Source organism: Rutilus rutilus (assembly GCF_951802725.1).
Source record: "Rutilus rutilus genome assembly, chromosome: 19".
Lineage (NCBI taxonomy): Eukaryota > Metazoa > Chordata > Actinopteri > Cypriniformes > Leuciscidae > Rutilus > Rutilus rutilus.
This window is the reverse complement of record NC_140232.1, coordinates 23049113-23071468: the sequence shown is the minus strand read 5'-3', so window position 1 is coordinate 23071468 and position 22356 is coordinate 23049113. Positions and strand designations below refer to the sequence as shown.

General features: G+C 38.7%; 2 protein-coding genes across 3 annotated transcripts; both read left to right on the top strand.

Annotated features, from left to right (window-relative positions):
* The first annotated feature begins 404 nt into the window (after nucleotides 1-404).
* nkain5 (sodium/potassium transporting ATPase interacting 5) lies at nucleotides 405-5819 on the top strand. 2 transcript variants are annotated; one of them, XM_084390194.1, is made up of 6 exons: nucleotides 405-656; nucleotides 2934-3071; nucleotides 3773-3853; nucleotides 4111-4308; nucleotides 4618-4678; nucleotides 4826-5819. In XM_084390194.1, exons 1-6 carry the CDS (start codon nucleotides 603-605, stop codon nucleotides 4837-4839), a joined length of 546 nt encoding a protein of 181 aa, XP_084246320.1. In that variant the 5' UTR covers nucleotides 405-602; the 3' UTR covers nucleotides 4840-5819. The 2 variants fall into 2 exon arrangements, with proteins under 2 accessions (XP_084246320.1, XP_084246321.1); XM_084390195.1 differs by having other exon boundaries at nucleotides 4618-4682.
* A 1256-nt stretch (nucleotides 5820-7075) lies between these two features.
* Nucleotides 7076-14727, top strand: ythdf1 (YTH N6-methyladenosine RNA binding protein F1). The gene is made up of 6 exons (XM_084389029.1): nucleotides 7076-7500; nucleotides 8065-8089; nucleotides 8788-8867; nucleotides 9375-11006; nucleotides 12283-12327; nucleotides 13270-14727. The coding sequence occupies exons 1-6, from the start codon at nucleotides 7474-7476 to the stop codon at nucleotides 13294-13296; spliced, it is 1836 nt and encodes a 611-aa protein (XP_084245155.1). The 5' UTR covers nucleotides 7076-7473; the 3' UTR covers nucleotides 13297-14727.
* The last annotated feature ends 7629 nt before the right edge of the window (nucleotides 14728-22356 follow it).

Genomic DNA, 22356 nt, shown 5'->3' with positions numbered 1-22356 from the left:
CAAAGTGTAGCCTATGTACAAGCCACGACTTCAATATTAGCTGCCCCCTGCTTTAAACCAGTTTACTGGTTTTACCTGGTCTAAGCTGGTCTCCCAGTCTGCCCAGCAAGTGCTCAGATGGTTTAGCTAGGAGGCAAGATAAAATATTCCCCAAAACACAGACGATCGTGGTTTTAAGATGTTTTTCAGCAAGAAGTTTCAGCACCTAAAGCAGCAAAGCAATGTATAATAACTGAGTATTTAAAACAAACTAGTCGCGTAAATGGTAGTCAGATCTAAAATGAAGGTGCATCCAACTCTTCCAGCCGCAAGTGCTCCACCTGCCGCTCCTTCTCAACAAAGCACCAGAAGGTGGTGGCATATCTTATATTTAAGGTCCCACCCCATTTTATTTACCCCCCAACCCCGGTCTCATCCTCTGTCCCTCCGCATACTGCTTCATACTCTGTTTTTAACCCTAAGCGCGATGTACATCTCTGATCACAGCCCATTGTAAGGGAAGCATACTGAAAAATACCTCGAGTAAATACTGAGGATCTTCAAAATGCATCCGTTTTATTGACATTTAAAGTTGACGTTCACACCGGAGAGAATTAGTGAAGATGGGCTGCTGCTCGGGGAGGTGCATGTTGATGTTCTTCTGCGCTCTTCAGCTGGTAAGTGCGTTATTAGAATTGTGGTAAAAACAAACGTCTAGGCTACTCGTTGCAGGTTTGTATCCCATTTATTTATGTGATATAAAAACACTTATGAAATTTGACGTTTTGACATTAACTTCGAGAATAGTTTCTGAACATTTCGTCTTAAAGCCTGCAGTCTTTAAAATTGTCTATTGTTTGAAAGAGCCACAATAACCGTAGTTTTCCATTTATAATTAGGCTATTATATAGACATAGCCTATGTACATACACTTTTGTGTATGCTATATGTTGGAAGTCTTTCTTTACCTCTGAACTACCCACTACCCTGTACATAAACACGTTTGGACAGTTATGGGACTATTATAAATAATAATTATTGTAGTATTGTGAAATGACACAAACTAAACTACATCGTTTGATGCGCATTTATAATACATGTTAATATCTCATACACAAAATGAGAACTGCAAGTGCAAATAACACATTAGTGTATAGAATATTGCTTTATGTATTGTGTTTATTGTGCACATTTTTGTGTGTTTATATATATGATTATATTTATTTTCTCTCATTTCTGTATCTACTGTATGTTACACTGTCCTGTAACACAAACTGTATCATTGTTGACTTGTTGCTAATGCACCATAATTTCTCTCAAAGGATTCATAAAGTATCCATCATCCATCCACCTATCCATTTATCACTTTCGTAGAACTCATAAAACCAGCATAGATTATGATCTTATTTAAAAAAAAAATTTCTTTACATTAGAGATAGACCACAAAATAAATGTGAGATGTGAATCAACTGTGCATTATGTGATGATGAGAAAATGTTGTGCATTTTTTACTGCATATTTATCATTATCACTCCTCATTGATTGCACTTGGTCTTTCAGGGGTGTGAGATCATTTTCTCCTCTCACATAAAGTGATATATTGGATTCTTCTTGTCGTGTTATCTGACTTCAGTGGTTGCACACTTGTGGTCTGAACCCCAGCAGAGACAGTGACCTACATTCCTGCTGTTACTCTGCTTAACCTTTGTATGGCTTTTAGCTTTGGTTTAACCTTTGCTTTACTGTCTTTCCTAACATTTCCCTTTTTCCTATTTGAGTGTGTGTGTGTGTGTGTATGAGAAATAGAGATTGAAAATGCTTTTATATAGTATATCACTTTTTATCTGGTATGGCATCATATTTGGACTATAATCTCATTGGGTTTCAACAGCCATTTTAAAAAAAAGTCACCTAATAATGATGAAGATTCAGTGAGACAGTGCAGAACAGAGTCATGCAGTTATTAGTCTTTACAGTTGTACACATTTGATCTCAGGTTGGCTCAAAAAAGAAAACATAGCTGTAAGGTTTAATCGGTTTAACAAATTCATTTCACTATTTCACACCTATTACTGCCAGTGAAGAGAGGTCTGCAGCATGTCTGCAATACCATGTCAACTGGTCTTGGCTGAACATTCATCCTTCATGTAGACAGTATCAACAGTTTCTTCAACTGTCGCTGTGCAATTTCCTTTAAATATTTCAAATGAGTTGATCACTGTTCACGTTGATGAATTAGATTTGATAGTGATACGTACGTACTGTATGGTCTGAGACTGTAAATGTATTTTAATGCAGATGTCTATTACCAAGAGGGGATAGCGATCTGTATCTGTGGAACGTCTCACAGTTTTATGTTTTTATGTTTGGAAAACAGACTGTTGTGAAGACATGCTACAAATGGATGATTTGAGGTGGAACCTCTGAGAACAGCTGGTGCACAGCAGCAGTATGGCATACAGAGAGAGATTGTATGGGGGATGGGTGGTTAGTGGCCGAGAGAGAGAGGGTTTATGACTGCTGCAGTGAAGCTTTATGAAAGGAGCAGCATCCCCCACACCCAGCACCTCCCTTCTGAATCATACATCTCCCCTCACTGAGCCTCTGACCTCCAAGGAGAGCCCTCATCTCCTCTCGCTCAACCTTTCCCCCTCCTTTTCTCTTTCTCCACCTCTCACTCTCTTTTTCTCTGTCACAAGCTTTGTACCCCCTTTGGCTCTGTTACCCTGGCAACCCTGAGTAAAAAGCCAGCATGTGGAAAAACAGAGGTGGGGGTTTTGATTGTGTGTCTCTGGGAAAGCGAGATGGGGTCTCCATCATTATTGTGTTTGGGGCAGCAGCATGATGGTGTTTTTTTTTTTTTAGTCGTGTAGATGCAAAGTAGCTGGTGTTGTTATTGTTTTCACAGTGTGTAGAGATCTTGTTCATATCATACTCTGTCTTTCTCTCCCTAGATCACTGCTGTGGAGAGACAGGTGTTTGATTTTCTAGGTTACCAGTGGGCGCCTATCCTTCTCAACTTCCTGCACATCATTGTGGTGATATTGGGCTTGTTTGGGACAGTCCAGTATAAGCCCCGTTATGTAGTTTTGGTGTGTACAGTATTTATCTCAATTTTGTAACTTTTGAACCTAATAAGTACGTTAAATAGTGCAACAGTTAATAAAACTTGTTGTATAAAAAACAAAAATAATTGTAATAATATAAATATTTATAATACTGATATTATATATAACAACATTACAAAAATACATACATTCATTTCTTAAACTGAAATAATTTATTAATTGAATAATTGAATATGATCAATTTAATTGTAATGATATTTTTTTTAATGTATTTATGAAAAATAAATAAATAACTGTGTATTCTGCATTCAATTATTCAAAAGTGACAGTAAAGATGTTTATAATGTTTCATTTAAATACTGTTCTTTTGATCTTTTTATTCATCAAAGAATCCTAAAAAAAATTGATCCCAGTTTCCAGACAATATTATAAATGTTTCATGATCACCAAATCAGTGTATTAGAAGGATTTCTGAAGGATCATGTGACACTGAAGATTGGAGTAATGATGCTTAAAATTCAGCTTTGCTATCACAGGAATAAAATACATTGAATAATATAACATAATATGACTGTTTTTACTGTACTTTTGATTAAATAAATGCAAAAAAAAATTGCATGCTTTTGTATGGTAGTGATTTTTTTATTATTTATTTTTTTGCTGTTTGCATTGTTAACATTTTTATATCTCTGATGACCATTATGTGTCCTTCCCTTTTCTTTCAGTATATAGTCTGGACTGTGTTTTGGGTGACTTGGAATATCTTTATCTGTTGCCTTTATCTAGACCTCGGAGGGCTGTCAAAGGTAAAGAGCCGAATTTAAATGGGACTGCTCATACGGGTCAGTCTAGTGCTAGACCAAGTTCACATACATTCATGCCATTGGTATGAAATGATATCATCTCTACTAGGTTTACAAACCAAAGATGAATGGGATTAAACAAAGTTTTAAACTTACACTATATTGTTCCTCAGTACTACAGCATTAAAGTCAGTAATGTTTACAAAGCCATGCAACTGAAATTCAAAGCGTTAAGGCATTTCTGTGCTGTACTTTTATAGGACAGTGATTATCTGTCACTGGGAATTTCATCTCATCGTTCATGGTGGAAGGACAATGGTCCAGGCTGTGGGAACAGAAACCTCCCGACCACTAGATGGCAGCATTTGGAAAGTCCTGCTCTGGTCTCCGAGCTAAGCTGTTTGTTAGAGTATCAGTACATTGAGGTTATGCACAGTGCCCTGCAACTGTTCATTTCTGTAAGAACCTAAAACTGATAAAAGTTGTTAAAGCTGAAGTGTGCAGAAATAATAAAACAGGTTTCCGGAACATTCCCCCAGTCAACCTTTGGTTGAGGCAATGCTGTTGTGTCAGACATAAGTTCTTTGATAACCAACAAAATAACATACAAAGCTACTAAAAATGACATACCTCTATTTTAATATGAACACTTCATACTTCAGCTTTAAGATTCTGTGATACATTCATATACACCAATACAAAAATTCACAGACACTAATAAAAAAGTGACTTAAACTGTTGCTTTGTTTGTTTGTATGTACATGTAGGCCCTGGGATTTGTATTTGCCTGCTATATCGTCAGCATCTTCAGTGAAGAGGAAGACACATGTTTGTAAAATACATTTCCTTGTTTTTTACCTTGTAAAAGTGTATTAAGTCATTTTGGATAATGTTTCGCTTATTCTTCTTCCTAAACAACTGATATTGTTACTTCATGTGAATCTAATTTTGTATCTGCATTGTGTTGCTTTTCAGATTTGTATAAGTGACAGAGTCCAGATGTCAACATTGAGAGGGCAAAGAGATAGCAGAAAAGGACTTCAAGCATTGAAAGTAGTGAAAACAGAAACCAGTTCAGATGGATTTTAAAGAATTTATATACTGTATGTATAAACATAATAATACACAAAAAAATTGAAAATAAGATTAATGCACCCAAACTCTGCTCTTACAAACATGAAACTTTAAAGCTGAACTACAAGCAAGACACAAGGCATCTGTATAGCTATCCATTACTAAGCCAAAGCATACAGCCATTAACCTCACACGATTTTTCTGTAAAATATTTTCATGACTGACTTCTTGCTACCTCTGCCCCAATTCTTTGTCTTTTTTCTTTTATTTTGTATCTGTTAAATCTGTTTCTTCTAATGTTACACTTCAAGTGTTGTACATTTTTATTTAAATCAGAGGACTTTAAAAGAATGCAGAGATTTCTTTAAGTTCAATTGTTTAATGTTGAAGATTAAATGAAGAAGAATGAACTGCTTTACATGCACTTGTTTTAGTACGCAGCAAAATGCTGTTTAATTTTTAATGATCAGTATCTGTCTCCTTTACTACCAGTAACACAGGCCATCGTTGTAGCACATACAGAACATCAAACCTCATTTTGTAAATGTAAATAATAAAACATTTACTGAACACTGTATTTTGAATGCTGACTGTAGTGAGTCGTATCGTATTTTGATTTCTTAAATTATACATGTAGTAGATATCTTAATAATATTTGATTAAAAACACCACGTTTTGAATGAAAAAAAAAACAACACTTTCATTAAGGTCTCTGTGTCAATGTTTTGATAGGTAATCGAGGAAATTCCACATTTCGACTCAAATTAGACTGACACCTTGTGGTTAAAATGAGAAAAACTCAAGTTGTGTTTTTGAAACTGTGTAAGTGGCAACGGCTTGCTGTAGCCTACATGCCCCAACAGAACTATAAAAAACATTACTAATGATCTTGATAAGCAAGCAAACCTGGCATTATTGTGTTTGACATCCCATGTGATACAATATTTTATTATTATTATAGGCCATACAAATCCAACATGCTCTGTGTCTCTGTAACACTTTCAAAGTGGAAACACATAGGCTAGTTAAACTTGTAAGAAATGTAACTAAAATATCGAATCAAGTATACATCTTGTAGTATTTTGTGTTATCTGTAAAATGGGTGTTATGTTGAAACAGAGCTGCTCCCTGTGGGGTTTCAGATACTGCAAACGGATTAAACAGAAAGAACCCCATCCCACCCATCTCTGACTAAGATCAATAGCTATCTAAATATCAATTAGCTACCCTGAATGCCCTTTATCAGCATGAGGTTTCACTGCGATACAAGAGTGTTCAGTGCTTGTTAATGACATTCTTTAACTGTGAAAATGTAAACTTTAAAAGTAAGTGGTGGCATGTTATAAAAACACAATTATGAACTATAAAAAAGGAATAGGATCTTCACAGTCAAATGGTCTAATGTGGCTTGGAGAAAAATACATCAAGCCTGTCATCAACATCTGATGTGAAATCCTCAAGTAGCTATTTTAGACATATTTGCACATATTTAAGAATTCATGAAAAAAAAAAAGAAGGAAAAGACCAGCTATAGAATAGAATTCCTATAGAATTTATTTAAAAAGTAGTATTCATTATTACCCCATTTTATTAACTACAGGGTGGTTTATGACAGTCACTTGTTTTGTCCACATTAAACAAAACCCAGTGCAACAATCCTAAATAATGAATATGACAGGTGTGACTGAGGAATGCATGTGATGTAATATTTCTAAAATCAAGTGGAAGAAGCGGCTAGTTTTTTATTTTAAATATTTAATACAAACATAATTACACTATTAGGCTACTAATCATACCATCACTATGTAAAATTTCATCATTTTCCTACAGTTTATTGGGCAGCCATTGACTCCCATTCTTCAGGAATAATAATAATGATGATGATGATAAAAATAAAGTAAACCAACAATTACAATAGGGGCAGCCTCTTTCGGGTCTTGACCATGGTCTTGACCCCTAATAGCCTAATAAAGATACAGATAATATCCAATTATGTCAATGGCAAAACAACGCACTGCATACATATACTATACTTAGTTCTTGAGGTAGGCCTAATTATTAGATTGAAAAATGAATTTTATTTACCAAGATAAGATATGTATGCAGTAATAACTTTCCCCCCCAATTTTCTCAGGTTGATGGCCACCCGGTCCATGTGGCGTCAGTCCCTCCGCGCAGATCCCGGATGGAGCGGCCATTGGGCGGAAGTGAACAGAGGTGCACAATAACTGCGGGCTGGGAGGAGGAAAAAATATATATATACACTTTGAAATTAATTTACACACGGAGTGTGACAGCATTGGATTAAACCTCAAACCCGCAGAGCCTCTAATACTCTCGGAAACATCCTCAGGCTGGACTTTTAGTGCGCTCGAGAGGACCGGATCGCCAGAATCAAGTCGTGGAACTTGCTGAAAAAAAGCGCAGTTCAGCCTGCACGGAGCCGAGAGGAACCCACGGGCTTCGGGTTACGCCGTGCACCTTCGCTGCTGGTTCAGTTTTTCTTTGCAAGACCCTTGCTGAATCTAAAGAGGCCCTCTTGATGAATTATGTCTACCACCAGTATTGACCCACAGGTAGGTTGGAGTGGCACGGCGTCGCTAAGGCCTTTAGGAGGAGCAGGGAATGCGCGTGCAGCCTCCGCCGCTTCTGCGGAGACATGACGGGCATCAGCCTCTCCTTGCTTCACACCAGCGCGATGGCTAACGAGTTAGCATTTTTTTCCACTCGTTTAATTGAATATTACATCGTGTTTCCTCTGTCCAAACAGACGTTTCCTTAATTCCTTAATTCATTTACACAATCTCTCTCATCAGCTTCCGAGAGTTATAACCAGTTTTCTCTGGACTTGATCTGCGTGGTCGACGGAATCTTTAGCTGTCCGAGTGGATGTATAATTACTTGATTGACTAAATAAATGTCAATGTTAGCCTCCCGTTTTTCTTTAAATAACGAGTGTCGAGCGACCCCTGATTGTGCATTGATTTATTGATGATGCTCTGATGGAGTCGATGTGGATTAAAAGCATGAAGTATTTACATGTTAAGCACGAAGAGCTTATGTTTAAAACAACGATTCAAATGTGTTAATGTTTTATCTTGTTGTTTCTATCCATCTCTGGTCACTTACTGAATGGGAAGACATCCAAAGGGCAAGACGCTAAAGGTAAGTTTGCCTTTTCAATATAGCCTATATGTCTACAGATTTATAAATGAAATGGCCAGGATGTTCACTCATTAATTCACATTGAATCTAATTTAACCACAATAGATGCTCTTAGCTATGGTCTGTTAAGTAAAATTTGGGCATTCTTTCTCTGTGACTTGTATCAAGTCAAGCCTGGTTGGTGTGTTTCTCGCACATCATCCAAATGTTGTCTGAGAGCTCATTCAATCACCTGATGGAGCATATACCTCCTCCTGGAGTCCAGAACTGCTCCTGTTGGATTAACACTATGCCAACACATCTATTGGCACTGAGAGCTTGGCTTTTGAGCACATTAAATAGATAATGCTTCATATTTCTGTGGTATTAACTACTGTAGTTGTGTATTTGTGTCTTTTGGGCTTGGGTGATTTTTAGATGGTCCTCTTCATCCATGACTGTATGTCTGTAGTATTGTGGTACTCAGACAGAACATGAGGTGAATAAGTCAATGAGATCAGTGTGTGGTGAAATACATATTACAAGTTGTTTATCATTTGTTAAAGATCTAAAATGTGAATTGCATAGCAGCATTGGTTAAGTGATATGTTTCACAGGAAAGATAGGGCTGTTGGATTTAGCACATGCTTTGGGTTTATTATCAGATGTGGTAAATTGAAAAGTAGTCCTGATGTTAAATGTCATTCTTTTTTTTTTAGTGCAAAATGGCTCTCTCCATCAGAAAGAAACGGTCCACGACAATGACTTTGAACCATACCTCACTGGCCAGTCTAATCCGGTGAGAAATATGTTTGTTGTTCTTGGGGTGAGAAAATGAGAAAAACATTTTATTTTAACATGCAGTCTCTAAAAACAAGTCTCATTATTTTACACAATTTTGATAATCCTTTAATGTATCGTATTCTAAGGATGTTTAGATAGTAAAGATAATACATGATTTTAATGCATTATGGAAGTAAAATCAGCACTCAGTGCCTTCACCAAAGTATAACTCTAAAATAACTTTTTTTTGTCTGTAATTTCTTTTTTTAAATACCAGTACATTACCATAACCACAGTACATTGCTAAAAGGAACTGATTATATAATATTTTTATGACATCATTGTTTTTAAGTTGTTCAGGAGTTTAAAAGAATTTCCATAGAAATATAGAATGTTTCATTCTTACAGTTTCACATCTGCAGTCTCATGTCTAATCTTTTTTTATCCTATTTTAAATGAGTATATTTAGTTTGCATTTTGTCATTATTAATTCTAACTTCTGTATTTCTGGTATTTCCCCCAGAATAACAGTTACCAATCCATGACCGACCCATACCTGTCTAGCTACTATGCCCCCTCGATTGGGTTCCCGTACCCCCTCAGCGAGGCCCCCTGGTCCACCGGTGGAGACCCGCCGATCCCGTACCTCACTCCGTACGCCCCCCTCAGCAATGGAGACCATCACTTCATGCATGACACTGTGTTTGGACAGCCTGGTGGTCTGGGCAGTAGCATCTATCCACACCGCTTTAACTTTTTCCCTGAAAATCCCGCGTTTTCTGCCTGGGGTACGAGCGGCTCCCAGGGCCAGCAGACTCAGAGTTCTGCGTACGGGGGCAGTTACAGTTACCCACCTAGTTCTTTAGGTGGCACACTGGTGCCCGATGGGCAAACGGGCTTCCCCAGCGACACCTTGAATAAGGCGCCAGGTATGAATAGCTTAGAGCAGGGCATGGTGGGGCTGAAGATTGGTGGCGACGTGACTGGAGGTGGTTCTGGAGTGAAGACGGTGGGCTCTGTTATCGGAGGAGGGCCAGTGGCGGCGGTGGCCACGGGTAATGGTGGGACTCCTATCGGGCTACCGCCCAACAAACCCACATCCTGGGCAGCCATCGCTAGCAAACCAGCCAAGCCTCAGCAGCTGAAGATAAAGAGCAAGCCTGGGATGCCCATGGCTGGAGGCACCCTGCCCCCGCCACCCATCAAACACAACATGGACATTGGCACTTGGGATAATAAGGGGCCTGTGACTAAAGTGGCCTCGCCGCTACCGCCCCACCACCAGCAGCCTCCCCTCCACTCCCAGGGTCACCTACCGCCTCACCCTCACGGGCTGCCGCCCCCACCTCAGCCCCCCATGCCTTCCCATGCCCAATCACTTGCCCAGCAGATGGCGATGCAGGGTCCGCCCCCTCCGCAGCCTTACCAGAACCACAACCCTGCTCCTCCCCCTCAAACCCGGTGGGTTGCCCCGCGTAACCGCAACCCCGGTTATGGCGGGGGTGGCAGCGTGGACAGCAGCGGCTCCTCGAGTGGCGGAGGGGTCGGCAACGGTGGCGGGGGCGGCCTTCCGGGCTCTGGTGGCGGTGAGTCCCATCCGGTCCTGGAAAAGCTGCGTGCGGTGCACAGCTACAACCCCAAGGACTTCGATTGGAACCTGAAAAACGGCCGGGTGTTCATCATTAAGAGCTACTCTGAGGACGACATCCACCGCTCCATCAAGTACTCCATCTGGTGCAGCACGGAACATGGTAACAAGCGGCTAGATTCTGCCTTTCGGGCCATCAATGGCAAGGGTCCCGTCTACCTGCTTTTCAGCGTCAATGGCAGCGGACACTTCTGCGGCGTGGCGGAGATGCGCTCGCCGGTAGACTACGGCACCAGCGCGGGCGTTTGGGCGCAGGACAAATGGAAGGGCAAATTCGACGTGGACTGGCTGTTTGTTAAAGATGTGCCCAACAGCCAGCTCAGGCACATCCGCCTGGAGAACAATGACAACAAGCCCGTGACCAACTCCCGTGACACGCAGGAGGTGCCTCTGGAGAAGGCCAAGCAGGTGCTGAAGATCATCGCCACCTACAAACACACCACCTCTATCTTCGATGACTTCTCACACTACGAGAAACGGCAGGAGGAGGAAGAGGTGGTAAGAAAGGTAATGTGCATGCTTTAATCTTGAAAATTCAGCTGGGTTTTTTTTTGTTTAGCACATAAATGGGAACTAATGTTGATGCAGATTGTTTTTTTATATATATATACTTATTTATACTTATCGTCTTTTATGGTTTAGAGATGTCTATACTGAAGGAAAATATTTCTATGTTCTATGTTGGGGTGAATGACCATAAGCGGCGATTAACCAAAGAACTTTGAACGGCATGTGATGGGTTCAGGCTACTGTTCATGTCACAGAAACTTCATATGTAAAGGTCACAGCTGTTTATAGGTGCCGTAGATCAGTGCACATCTTGGTTCTTTTTGAATGGTTGATGCTCATTGCTTTGGTTATTTCATTATTCTGTCTTTGATGCTTCGTCCAGAGGTGGTGTTTAATACTGTGCTTCTACTGCTGCTTTAGTCGAGTATCAAGCTGCAAATAAATTGAATTTTATCAGTAAGCCATTTGGTGAGAGTAAGAATTTGGCTTAATCTGGCTCCACTCTTTTTTTGGTTTGCTCATTTTAAATGATTTTATTATTTAAAAAGTTTTATTCTCTGTAAATGATTTCTGTTTTTGACAGGTTATGGATGGATAAGACAATCTATTAAATTTGGCTGTTTTTTTGTTGAGAATTTAGTAGGGGTGTAACAATATATCGTGTCACAATATATCGCAATAATAAAATGCAACAATATGTATCGTGGGGTAGTGACAATATGTATTGTATATAGAACGCCCAAAATTAAAATGACTGTGTGTGAAAAAAATCAAGTTTCAGTTTTAGTGTCATTACTACATTAAACTAAGCATCTCTATGTTTAATAATGCAATGGGGGAATATTTGTGTGTCCTGATGATGCCAAATGTCTTATGTTACCAGTAAAAAGTGGCCTACACTATTTTAAATGTATCTAGTCAGTGACAGTGCAAGCATATTCATTTAATATAATTCTATATTTTCAGCTTCAGAATCATGAATATTTTTATCCTGGTGTGTCACCATTGTCCTGTGCGTTGGGTTTCCAGTACCAAGTCCAAGACTATCCATTTCCAGTCCCAATGTAGGCTAATATAAATTTAGCAACAAAACAACGTTTTAGCATATGTCTTGGAGTATCGCAATAATATCGTAGCGTGAGTTCAGTATCATGATATGTATCGAATCGTGACATGAGGGTATCGTTACACCCCTAGAATTTACTTCTGATGTTTTTGATTTGTTTCAAAATGATTATTGATTTGAAACTCTTTCTTTCATCTCCATTGACAGAACCTAGAGCCTGCTCCTCTCCAGAGCCGATCCCGACTGGATCAAGTAAGCTTTCCATTTTATTTTAGAAAAGTCAAATTTTTATAAAAGTTTATATTTATGCTCAAATCTAATATATGTCATTGGCTAATGGCTATAAATTGCACCTTTTATTGAAGGTTGAAGAATTACCATTTTGCTGCTCCTGTAACACTCCTTCCACCTAATTATCATTTTACATACAGAAAAACAGGAATCACGACATGGCTTAATGTGATTATTAAACTTCAAAAGGCTATGATTTAATTATGAGCACTGCACATTTCAAAGTAAAAACACAGCATTGATGCATGTTCTACTGGCTTGCACATTTTTGCCTAAGCGATGGCTTATTGATCTACTGTGGATGAATTATTACCATGTTTACCTTATGGTGTTTATATCATACCTGCAAACTTGCTGCATTTCTAAAAGCCCAGCTGCGTTGAATACAGGGTTTAATAGAGAAATTGCATTTTCACTCAGCCGGTGGATCGGAAATAAGTTAATGTACAATCTAAAAAATAGGATTACATAAGATATTTATATTATAAATAAAATCTCTTATCATTTTGACTCATCCCCTTTCTTTAAAAAATAGTCTATAGGCTGAAATGGGATTATTATCATTTTATATAAAAATGTTTAAATTTCATATTATGGTTTGAAGCCTTAAATTTAATATAAACCCTGTTCTTACCATGACATAAAATAAACAAAAAAATTAATTGCTCAATTGAGTGTAAATGTTTTTAAATAACCAAATGATGAAGAACTGGAAAATTAATGGAAATTATTGGTCAAAAAATTTTGTAACCCTTTTTTTGGTGTGTGAGAAAGTAAAAAAAAAAGTACAGTTTGAGAAATGTTTGATTGCAGTGGTAGTAGTATTTTGAAATAAAAATTGTTGTTTTAGTGTACATCAAAGTGACCTCCCTCCATTTCTCTCTCTCTCTCTTTCTCCCACAGGAACGCCAGAACCGAAATAAACAATAGAAGGCTGCCCCCTACAGCTGATGAGCAGTTGTTTTAGGACTGACCATTTAAAAATGAAATTTAAAGAGGACACAAGATGAAATTTAAAAAATAAACAATCATTATGTTTTTCTATTTAATTGTGGTGACTTCAGCCAGCGTCAGACTCGAGCCTCTGCGCCTCCTGCTTTACCTGTGGGGGCTGAAGTCGATTAGCACCTCTCAATGTCGCGTCATCATTTCGATTTCTTTTTTTCTTTCTCTTTTTTTTTTTCTATCATTTGGTATTGTTTTCATGCACCTCCCTCCCCCCTTTGACCAACTGATATCTGTACACACTGTCTTTTATTTCATCCTATATGTTTGTTTCTCTTAGCCCCACTGCTCCTCATCATGAGTGGGTAGTGAACTCTGTGACACTTGTATGTATGTATGTATGTGTGTGAAAGTGAAGTGGGGTGTGGGTGGGGGGGGTGTTCAGACTCCGTTCTGGTCAGGGGGGAGGGGCATCTCCAGCATCAGTAACTGTAACGGGCCAGTTTTACATTCTGTAGATCCAGAGTGGTTTAAACCCATTTGTGGAGGATCGTGCAACTCCGTAGAAGGGACAATGAAATGTGTCTTGACATGAGATGATGTTATAAAAAAATTCTATTTTTGAATTATGTAACACTTGACTTCTTTTTTTTTTTTGTTTCTTTTTTTTGTTCAGTGACGAGCCACTTATGTCACGTTTTCTTTTTTTTTCTTCTGTTTTTCCTGCTTGGAGCCTTAACATTTTAAAGCTACGGAAACCGTTTAATAATGGCTGTTCTATACCTCAATTGAAACAGCATTATCAGGGAGACGACATCCCATGCATCCTTAACCAAGGGAAGTCAACATTGTCACTGGCTGGACTAAAAAAAAAAAAGACAGTAAAACTAATGTTTTCATTATGGTTCAGAGCCCGGTGCTCAGACTCTGTTCCCATTCATGCTTAATGTTTAAAGAGCAGAACTGTAACTACTTACTGTTCCAACCCCGCCCAGCAGAGGTCACTGTTTCTTTAAGCCAATCTGAGAGATGTAGCAATTCACTGCTTTATTATTTGAAGTCACTTTAGATGCATCACCTCTTTTTTTTTTTTCTTTTTTTTTTTTGTTCCTTATCCTTTCTTAACAGATTTCATTTTATCGCTTTTTCCTCCCCCATGTCCTCAGTATATTGCTAAGCTTTAACGTAGGATCATATAATTATAACAATAACGAAGAACGCCTCAAAACGTGTAACCTGAAAATTAATGTTACTGATTTACTGTTAAAAGTAAGAAAAAACAAAAAAAGAGTATATGGTTTCTGTGCGTGATTTTTTTAGGACCTGCTTGCTGTTTTGTGTGTTTGTGTGTGGGAGAGCGGACTTGAACCGTGTGAGGGTTTCAGATTTCTATAGTCATATAACAAAAGATTCATGAAAAATATATGAAATACTAAAAATATTAAAAAAAAGAGTTACAAGACAAACATTTAAGTCACCCCTGAAATGAATATGCATTGTATTGGAAGGTCACTATCTATCACGTTCTTAGATTTGATCATGCTCATTATTAAAATAATATTATATGGTGTAATTGGTGTTCTTTTTACTGGCTTTTGTTGCTCTGCTAATTGTTTTTGCACAAAACGAAGAGTTCTGTATCAATTTTTAACCTGCTCACACCCACCTGAGAGGATTTTCAAGCTGAGAAAGCATCTTTTACGAACACAGGATAAACATGCTTAACTTTAAAATGATGGACAAATATTTGTTATGTGTTTATTTTTTTAATCTCAAAATAACCCAGGATATATATTTATGCCCGTGTCCCCTCTGAAAACTGTAAAATAAGCTTAGAAATAGAGATAATTATAACAAATGTTGAAAAATGTAATCCCCTCATGGTCTCAATATAATCAACAATGCTTTATAAATGTTTGTTTTGGCCAAATTTTAAAATGGTTCATCTTTGTCATCAAAATCCTAAGGTTGTGTTATGGGTCATTTTCAATGCGACGAATATTTTACACGCTCCAACTTTGCCTTTGCCTTGAAGAGAGCGAGCAGTGTTTATCTACAAGCATTGTGCTGTAAGCCTTACAGTAAAGGTTGAATGGTGTAAAATTTGTAGCCCGTTTTATTCATGTGCACATCTGGCACTTCCTCAGACTGCTGAGATTGAACACCGGTAATTCAAGTGAACGGCCAATGAGAGTATCTGAGCGTTGTGGTTAAACCCTTAGGTCTTTGGCATGTGTGGCACATGCATAGCGATTTCCTTTAGGTCATATAAAGAACATTAAAATGTGTTGAATTTATCGCTGGAAGTAAAATTCTGTCATTCCTTTGGAATCTATAGATAACCATCTCAATTGATTGGCTGCCATATTGTTGTGCTCATCCATATAGTTACAAGAGGATGATTATGTGGAGTTCTGGGAGAAGGCCTGCAATATAAACTTGAAGCAAAATTTCTAGACAGGTGACAGATTTGCAATAAGGGTTTATTGACAGGCAAACAAAAAAGCATGGAATGTTTATATTAAAACAGTGAACACAATTTGAAAACAATAAATCCTGTACTAAATGTTATACACAATAATGTCTTCCTGAGTTTAAGTTGATGGTTTGCAGTATTTTTATCTAAACATTCCAATATTTCAGTTGAATGCAGGTGCACTCCATTACAAAATCAGAGAGGCCAGTGTTTTTTTTTTCCAAACCATTACCAATACATGACCAAATGGTGATCACAAAACATGATTATGCAGGTATACAGACAGATTCGCCATTCTTTTTCAGGCTAGAATATTGACCTGCAGCGTTGACTTCGGTTTTGCGGCGTTTTCTGAGTTGCAATGGGAACCAAATGTCCACAGAAACCATTATCTGATGTTCTGAATATTCGTGCCCATTGTTCCTTAGAGCAATAATGTCTACATCAGCAAATCCCTATCAAATTAAGCATCTAATTATTGAACTGTGTTAAATCTATTTTTTTTTTACTATTATGAAAATGACATTATAGACTAGCAGTGGTAATCAAAATAAAACAGTAATATATTATGCATTAGAAGAGGAATTTCGCATTCCTGTCAGCTCCCAAAATTAATATTCCTATCATGCGCCAGCAACCCAAGCGGCCTCAGTTCCTGTTCAGCTCTGTGACTTTACGAGAGAATAACCGCGCAGTCTTCACTCCGGATCTGCGCATCACTCGTGCTGCTGCTGCTCATTTTTATAAACGACACAGATTTGCTGTTTTAAGGCCCCTCTCTTGGCATTCACCGCGTGCCTTAATTGTATGGATATTAAATCAAGGTCCGCCGTGAACACGCAGAGTGGCGGGCCCATGTCACCACCCTCCATGACGCGCACACCAGAGCAGGCTCCTCTTCAAAGAGTACCGCAAAGAGGGATGGCGTAATGCGCTTTGACAACACACCGACGACAAAAACGTCAAAATAATCATCACGATAATGTTTCTATAATGTTTTCTATTTCAATATCGCGTGAAACACTGTAAAATATCCAGTCATAGCCTATTTTGCGCAGACCAGGCCAACCAGTGGCCTATATTCACTCCCTTTAAGAGCTGCTCTGGGAGTCTGTAGCCTATATGATTCTGCAGCCTCAATTCAAGCAGCCATGGCTATTGTCCTCCTCCTTTTGAGTGTCTGGGATTTTTGTGCCTCAGTGGCAGTACGGTTAGGAATTCAAAAAGAATGTCGATGGGCCAAATAAAGCACATCAAGAATGATTCGGTGTCGAATAAACCAAGGAATTGCATTGCAGGCGACAGAATGCAATGAAGAAGATAGGCTAGCATCCGTCCGAAGGGCGCGCATTGTTATGATTCTCACTCATTTTGCTGACCTCTGCAGTAGCGCATCCCTTAGACTACATCAAGTGTAAACAACACACTTTTAAAATCTCAAAATGAACAATCAACTATTTTTCAACCAACCTTATTCAAAATAATATCACCTCCAAAACAAGCAAAATGACTGAAACATCACTACAGTCCCCGTAAACACGATGCTCCATTTTCTCCGTCGAGCATCTTTTGAGCTGCCACCGTATCCCTCCTGCATCCCGCAACGAGCAATGAGGTCACGTCTGTCTTTTAACGCTGAAACACACTGATTGTATCCAGGTTTTCATCGTAATCGACTTCTGCTGCAGCGTTCAAGGGTCTCGTTTGCGCCTTAGTTGCGCTGATGATCCCTTCTGGAGAGATTAGTGCTTCCTCGCGTCCCCGCGCGCTCGCCCTCCTCTGCTGATAGGACTCAAGCGCGAGAGGATTACATCGGGACATGGTGACGTCATGACCCGCACCGAAGGCCCCCTCCTCTCCGTTTAACCAAATCTCCATCAGTACGATGCCCTTGAAAACCAGTGAGGCTGACATTCGGAGGACTGAGAGCCATTTGCGCCCTTTAAATTCAGTTGAGTTGCTGTAGCTACTCAAAATTGTTCTAACCACTGCTGCTGTTAGTAGGCTATAGCTTATAGGCTATAAATGCCCCAAGCATTCTTCAATATCTGTCACGGTTAGTTCATGGTTTGTCACTTGCTTCATATCGAATAGCCTACTTTTGTCTGATTTATTTCCAGATTTAACAGAGAAAGCGAGCATTATATGCAATCACTGTCTCAAACCTGCAGTGCACGCAGAGCTTTTAGGGAAGGATCAAGGATGTATTAGCCTATAAAACAAGTATAGGCTTACATAAGCTAAATATTAGACTCATTCCTAAAGAAATACGAAACATTTGTAATGAGAATTATGCAATGATTTCAATTGTATTAGGCTAGAGTCAAAGCATCTCTCGCGCAACAGTTTCGCACCTAACCGCAAACTATATTAAACATTAGTAAATCTATAATAAAGTGATACAAATAGACCGCTTTTGTCGACATTCATTAGAAGGCTCGAGTCTTAATAGCAGGTCAAATCCCAAACAACCATATTCCCTGGCCTGGTTGCAGTCCAAATAGCCCTAAACAGGATTATTTTGTAGCGCGATCGAGTTTCCATAAATGATAGTAAACAGTTGTGAATCGTAAACAAATAGACCCATCCAATTTCTCCAAATGAGAGCAAGTGTGGGGAAGGGAAGTAAAGGGATTTGAATATTTCGTAAGCATGGAAGCCCATAACCCACGTGCGATTTCATGGACCTGACAGTTTGCTGCAGTAGGCTATAATCCACCATCTTAAATTCACCTCATTTCCAATCCCCCTCAGTTCGACTGTAAATGTGTAAAATCCAAGAATAGATGTTCAACCGGGAAAACGGTTTTATTCTTCCCCTGGAGCGACATTTTTGGCCTACTTCCTTCTCCATTGAGCAAGGGAGGAGTTTTGTCTTTGCATTACAATAAGGACCGGACCATTCATCCCGTGCGTCCCTGCTCTTCAACGGCCTGTCCACCCCACGCCGCGACCGGGCCTCTCCATCATAGGACAGCAGCACAACACATGCAAGTCAGTGCAGGAGGGAGGCAGGGCCGCGATTTAGCGGCTTTGTCATTGACGAGGAGTCAAGATAATGTAGATGAATAAGAGTTGAGAAAGCCCATTGAGTTTAAGTAACTGCCTGCACCTGCTTCTACTGTCATGTATAGGCTATCTAACCCTGCTGTCGAGGTCAAAGACGCCCCATATTCTTTAAGGGATTATTAAAAGACGTTTAAACCTGCTCGTTTAGAAAACGATTATTTACTGTAGGCTACTGTATTTAATTAAATTGGTCGATTTTGGCAACAAAAACATACTGTTATAGGCTTATTATATACTACAGGCCGACTGTAAAAATATATATAATCTTTGTTTATCTTAAAAAAGTTTTTTCAATTTTGAGTTCATTGATGTTAAAACATTTAGTTTATACAATGGAGATAATCAACAGAAACTCAAAATATTATGTAATCTGAACCACATTAATTGTCTAAGTTGAAGAAAAAAAGTTAAAGGCAAAATACAAAAATATCAACCATTGTTCATGGCCACATCATAAATTATAGGCCATAAATAAATAACATTATGAAAAATAATCAGATAATTAAATAAATGAAGCAACAATGAAAATGAATGTGCATAAAAAACAGCTCCACTTTTTTTTTCTCCCTTACCCATGATCTTCCTTCTTTTCTGTCTTATTTTCATCCCGTTCGATCATTTTCTGCAACTTCCCTCTATTTCTCTCTTACTGTCAATCTTCCTTTTCTCCAACCCTCTTTAACTTCAACTCTCCTTCTCTCTTCCTCTCTTCCTCCCACGTGTTTCTACATCACTCTCTTCAGTATGAGATCCACTCTGCCCTACATGTCTCAGCTGATTGGACCAGCTGCTCAACTCAAGTTCACCATAGCAACTATGATTCAGTCGCCCAGCAACGGGTTTTACTTTCACCCCACTTCCTACTCAGGGACCCCCGTCTCCCCACAGCCAACCGTCCAGTGTGTGAATCTGCGGATGAGTGATAAAGTGTGACTCTCTTACAGCATCTGTGGTTTCACAAGGTGGATTACAGCAGTCTGTGTGCAGGGAAATGCATGTGATTTCATTGGTTTCAAATGCATGTGATTTCATCTCCTTTATTGTGTCCGCAATCCCTCCATGCCTATTGTTTTATTATGTTTGACAGGATGGAAGTCATGTGATAGGCCTATATTTCTGGTCATATGTCATTTACTGAAGTGCAGTCCACTGAAGATCTGAAGTCTGGCTGAAGATAATTAAGTGCTGATTAAATTTATGTAGTTCAACTTTATTTGATAAGTTCACCCAAAAACACATAAAAAATGTTTTTAGAATGAATCTAAAGAATCTAGTTTGCTTATCCAGCATTGCCAATATCCCATTTTTTGTAGATAATTAGTTTTTCTGAATTGCTAAAACACTAAACCCCATTGTCTGAGCCAATTTGTCGAATAAATCACTATTTCTGTAAAATCATTAAACAAGTTAATTTGCAAATCGCATGTACTCTTTGCAAAACTCTAAACATTCTCACTCACTAAAACACGCATCACTTTGATGCACTTGTGCCACAAAATGCTAAACACACAGGCAGGTAAAAGTTAAACACAACTAAAACACAGATGTCATCGTTTACACACTACTCAAAATTGTTCACACTTATTATAAGCCAGTTCAGTATAGGTGACTGCACTGAATGTTGATAGATGGAAACAATCTGAGAGGGAGAAGAGGAAGAGTATGTGTAAGAGGTTGTGGACGAGGAGGAAGAGGATGAGGACGAGAAAGAGCAAGGTGTGGACAGTGTTAAGGCTGAATCCGGCACACCAGAAGGTTTTTCCCTTAACCTGACAAGAGACGACATTGTCTGTCAATGTCCACAAAGACATGATGCTGAGGCAGAATTAATCTCTCATTGACTTTGATTTTGCAGTTGCACAACTCTTTTGAGTGTACTGTAACATACTTTTCATTTAGAGTTTTTAAACCTTTTTTATTAACTATGTTTATAATTTGACTGCGGCTGTGCGTAAGATCTGAAAGCATCAATTGATTTTGAGCAGATAAAATGGTTTCAATGCAATTGTTTGATTTTGCCAGAAGAGTCAGATGCTCACTGAATGTGGTTTGAAGATTTGGTTTTAGGTTTTGAGAAATGTGTTTTAGCAATTCAGAAAAACTGTAATATAATTCCTTTCAGTTCAGTTCATTTGACATGTTTATGGTTAATGGAATCATGTTTGCATTTAAATGATTAGAATAACCAAATAAGGCCATCAACTCTCACTTATTAAACGGATGTGTTGCCCCTTATCACAAAACACTTGATTGCCTTCCATCAACCCAATTCACATACACATGATTCCTTCAGTGCTGTAGGTCTAATTTCTAATCATGCTGATTTGCAGTAAATGATGACTAATTAATCAGACTTGTTTGGGGCGTTTCTCGGGTGCAGGAAGAATACTGCCAATTTGCTGTCATAAAAACTGTTTATGGGGGGCGACAGTTTTCCTAAAATAGCCTAAAATCATGTTCATTTCTTTTAGCATTCTATAACCTTATTGTCATGATCAAAAACAGTGTTTGTGTGCGACCCAGTTTCCTTCTGACTTTTAGAAGGAGAATTTTTGGAAATGTCTGCACTCTCTTGCATGCATTAACACCCAGTAATTTGGCGTGATGACCCAATTTTCAAGAGCAAAGTTTTTTCCATCTCTCACAAATGGCATACGAATATTATATAGCCTAGAAAAAAAAAATCACCAGGGCTAAATAGTATAGCCTACGGGTTTTTTCTCTTTTAAAACAAGCGATTCATTCTTAAACGTATTTCTAGCATATATGTTTATATATATATATACAGGTGCTGGTCATAAAATTAGAATATCATCAAAAAGTTGATTTATTTCAAGAATTCAACTTAACAGGTGAAACTAATATATAGACTCATTACATGCAAAGTGAGATATTTCAAGCCTTTATTTGTTATAATTTTGATGATTATGGCTTACAGCTTATGAAACCCACGAAATCAAAATCCCAGAAAATTTGAATATTACATGAAATCACACAGTAATTACATAGTAATACCATGGTCATTGAACCAGGTTTTGGTTCTTTTGGCAGTGTGGGCAGGTGCAAATCCTGCTGGAAAATGAAGGAAGCATGAAGTGCTCTGAAAACGTCCTGGTAGACGGCTGCGTTGACTCAGGATTTAATAAAGCACAGTGGACCAAAGTCCTCTTTTCTGATGAGAGCAAATTTTGCATCTCATTTGAAAACCAAGGTCCCAGAGTCTGGAGGAAGAATGGAGAGGCACACAATCCAAGATGCTTGAAGTCCAGTGTGAAGTTTCCACAGTCTGTGTTGGTCATCGGCTGGTGTTGGTCCACTGTGCTGTCCACTCAACGCAGCCGTCTACCAGGACATTTTCAGAGCACTTCATGCTTCCTTCAGCAGACAAGCTTTATGGAGATGCTGACTTCATTTTCCAGCAGGATTTGCACCTGCCCACACTGCCAAAAGAACCAAAACCTGGTTCAATGACCATGGTATCACTGTGTAATTACTGTGTG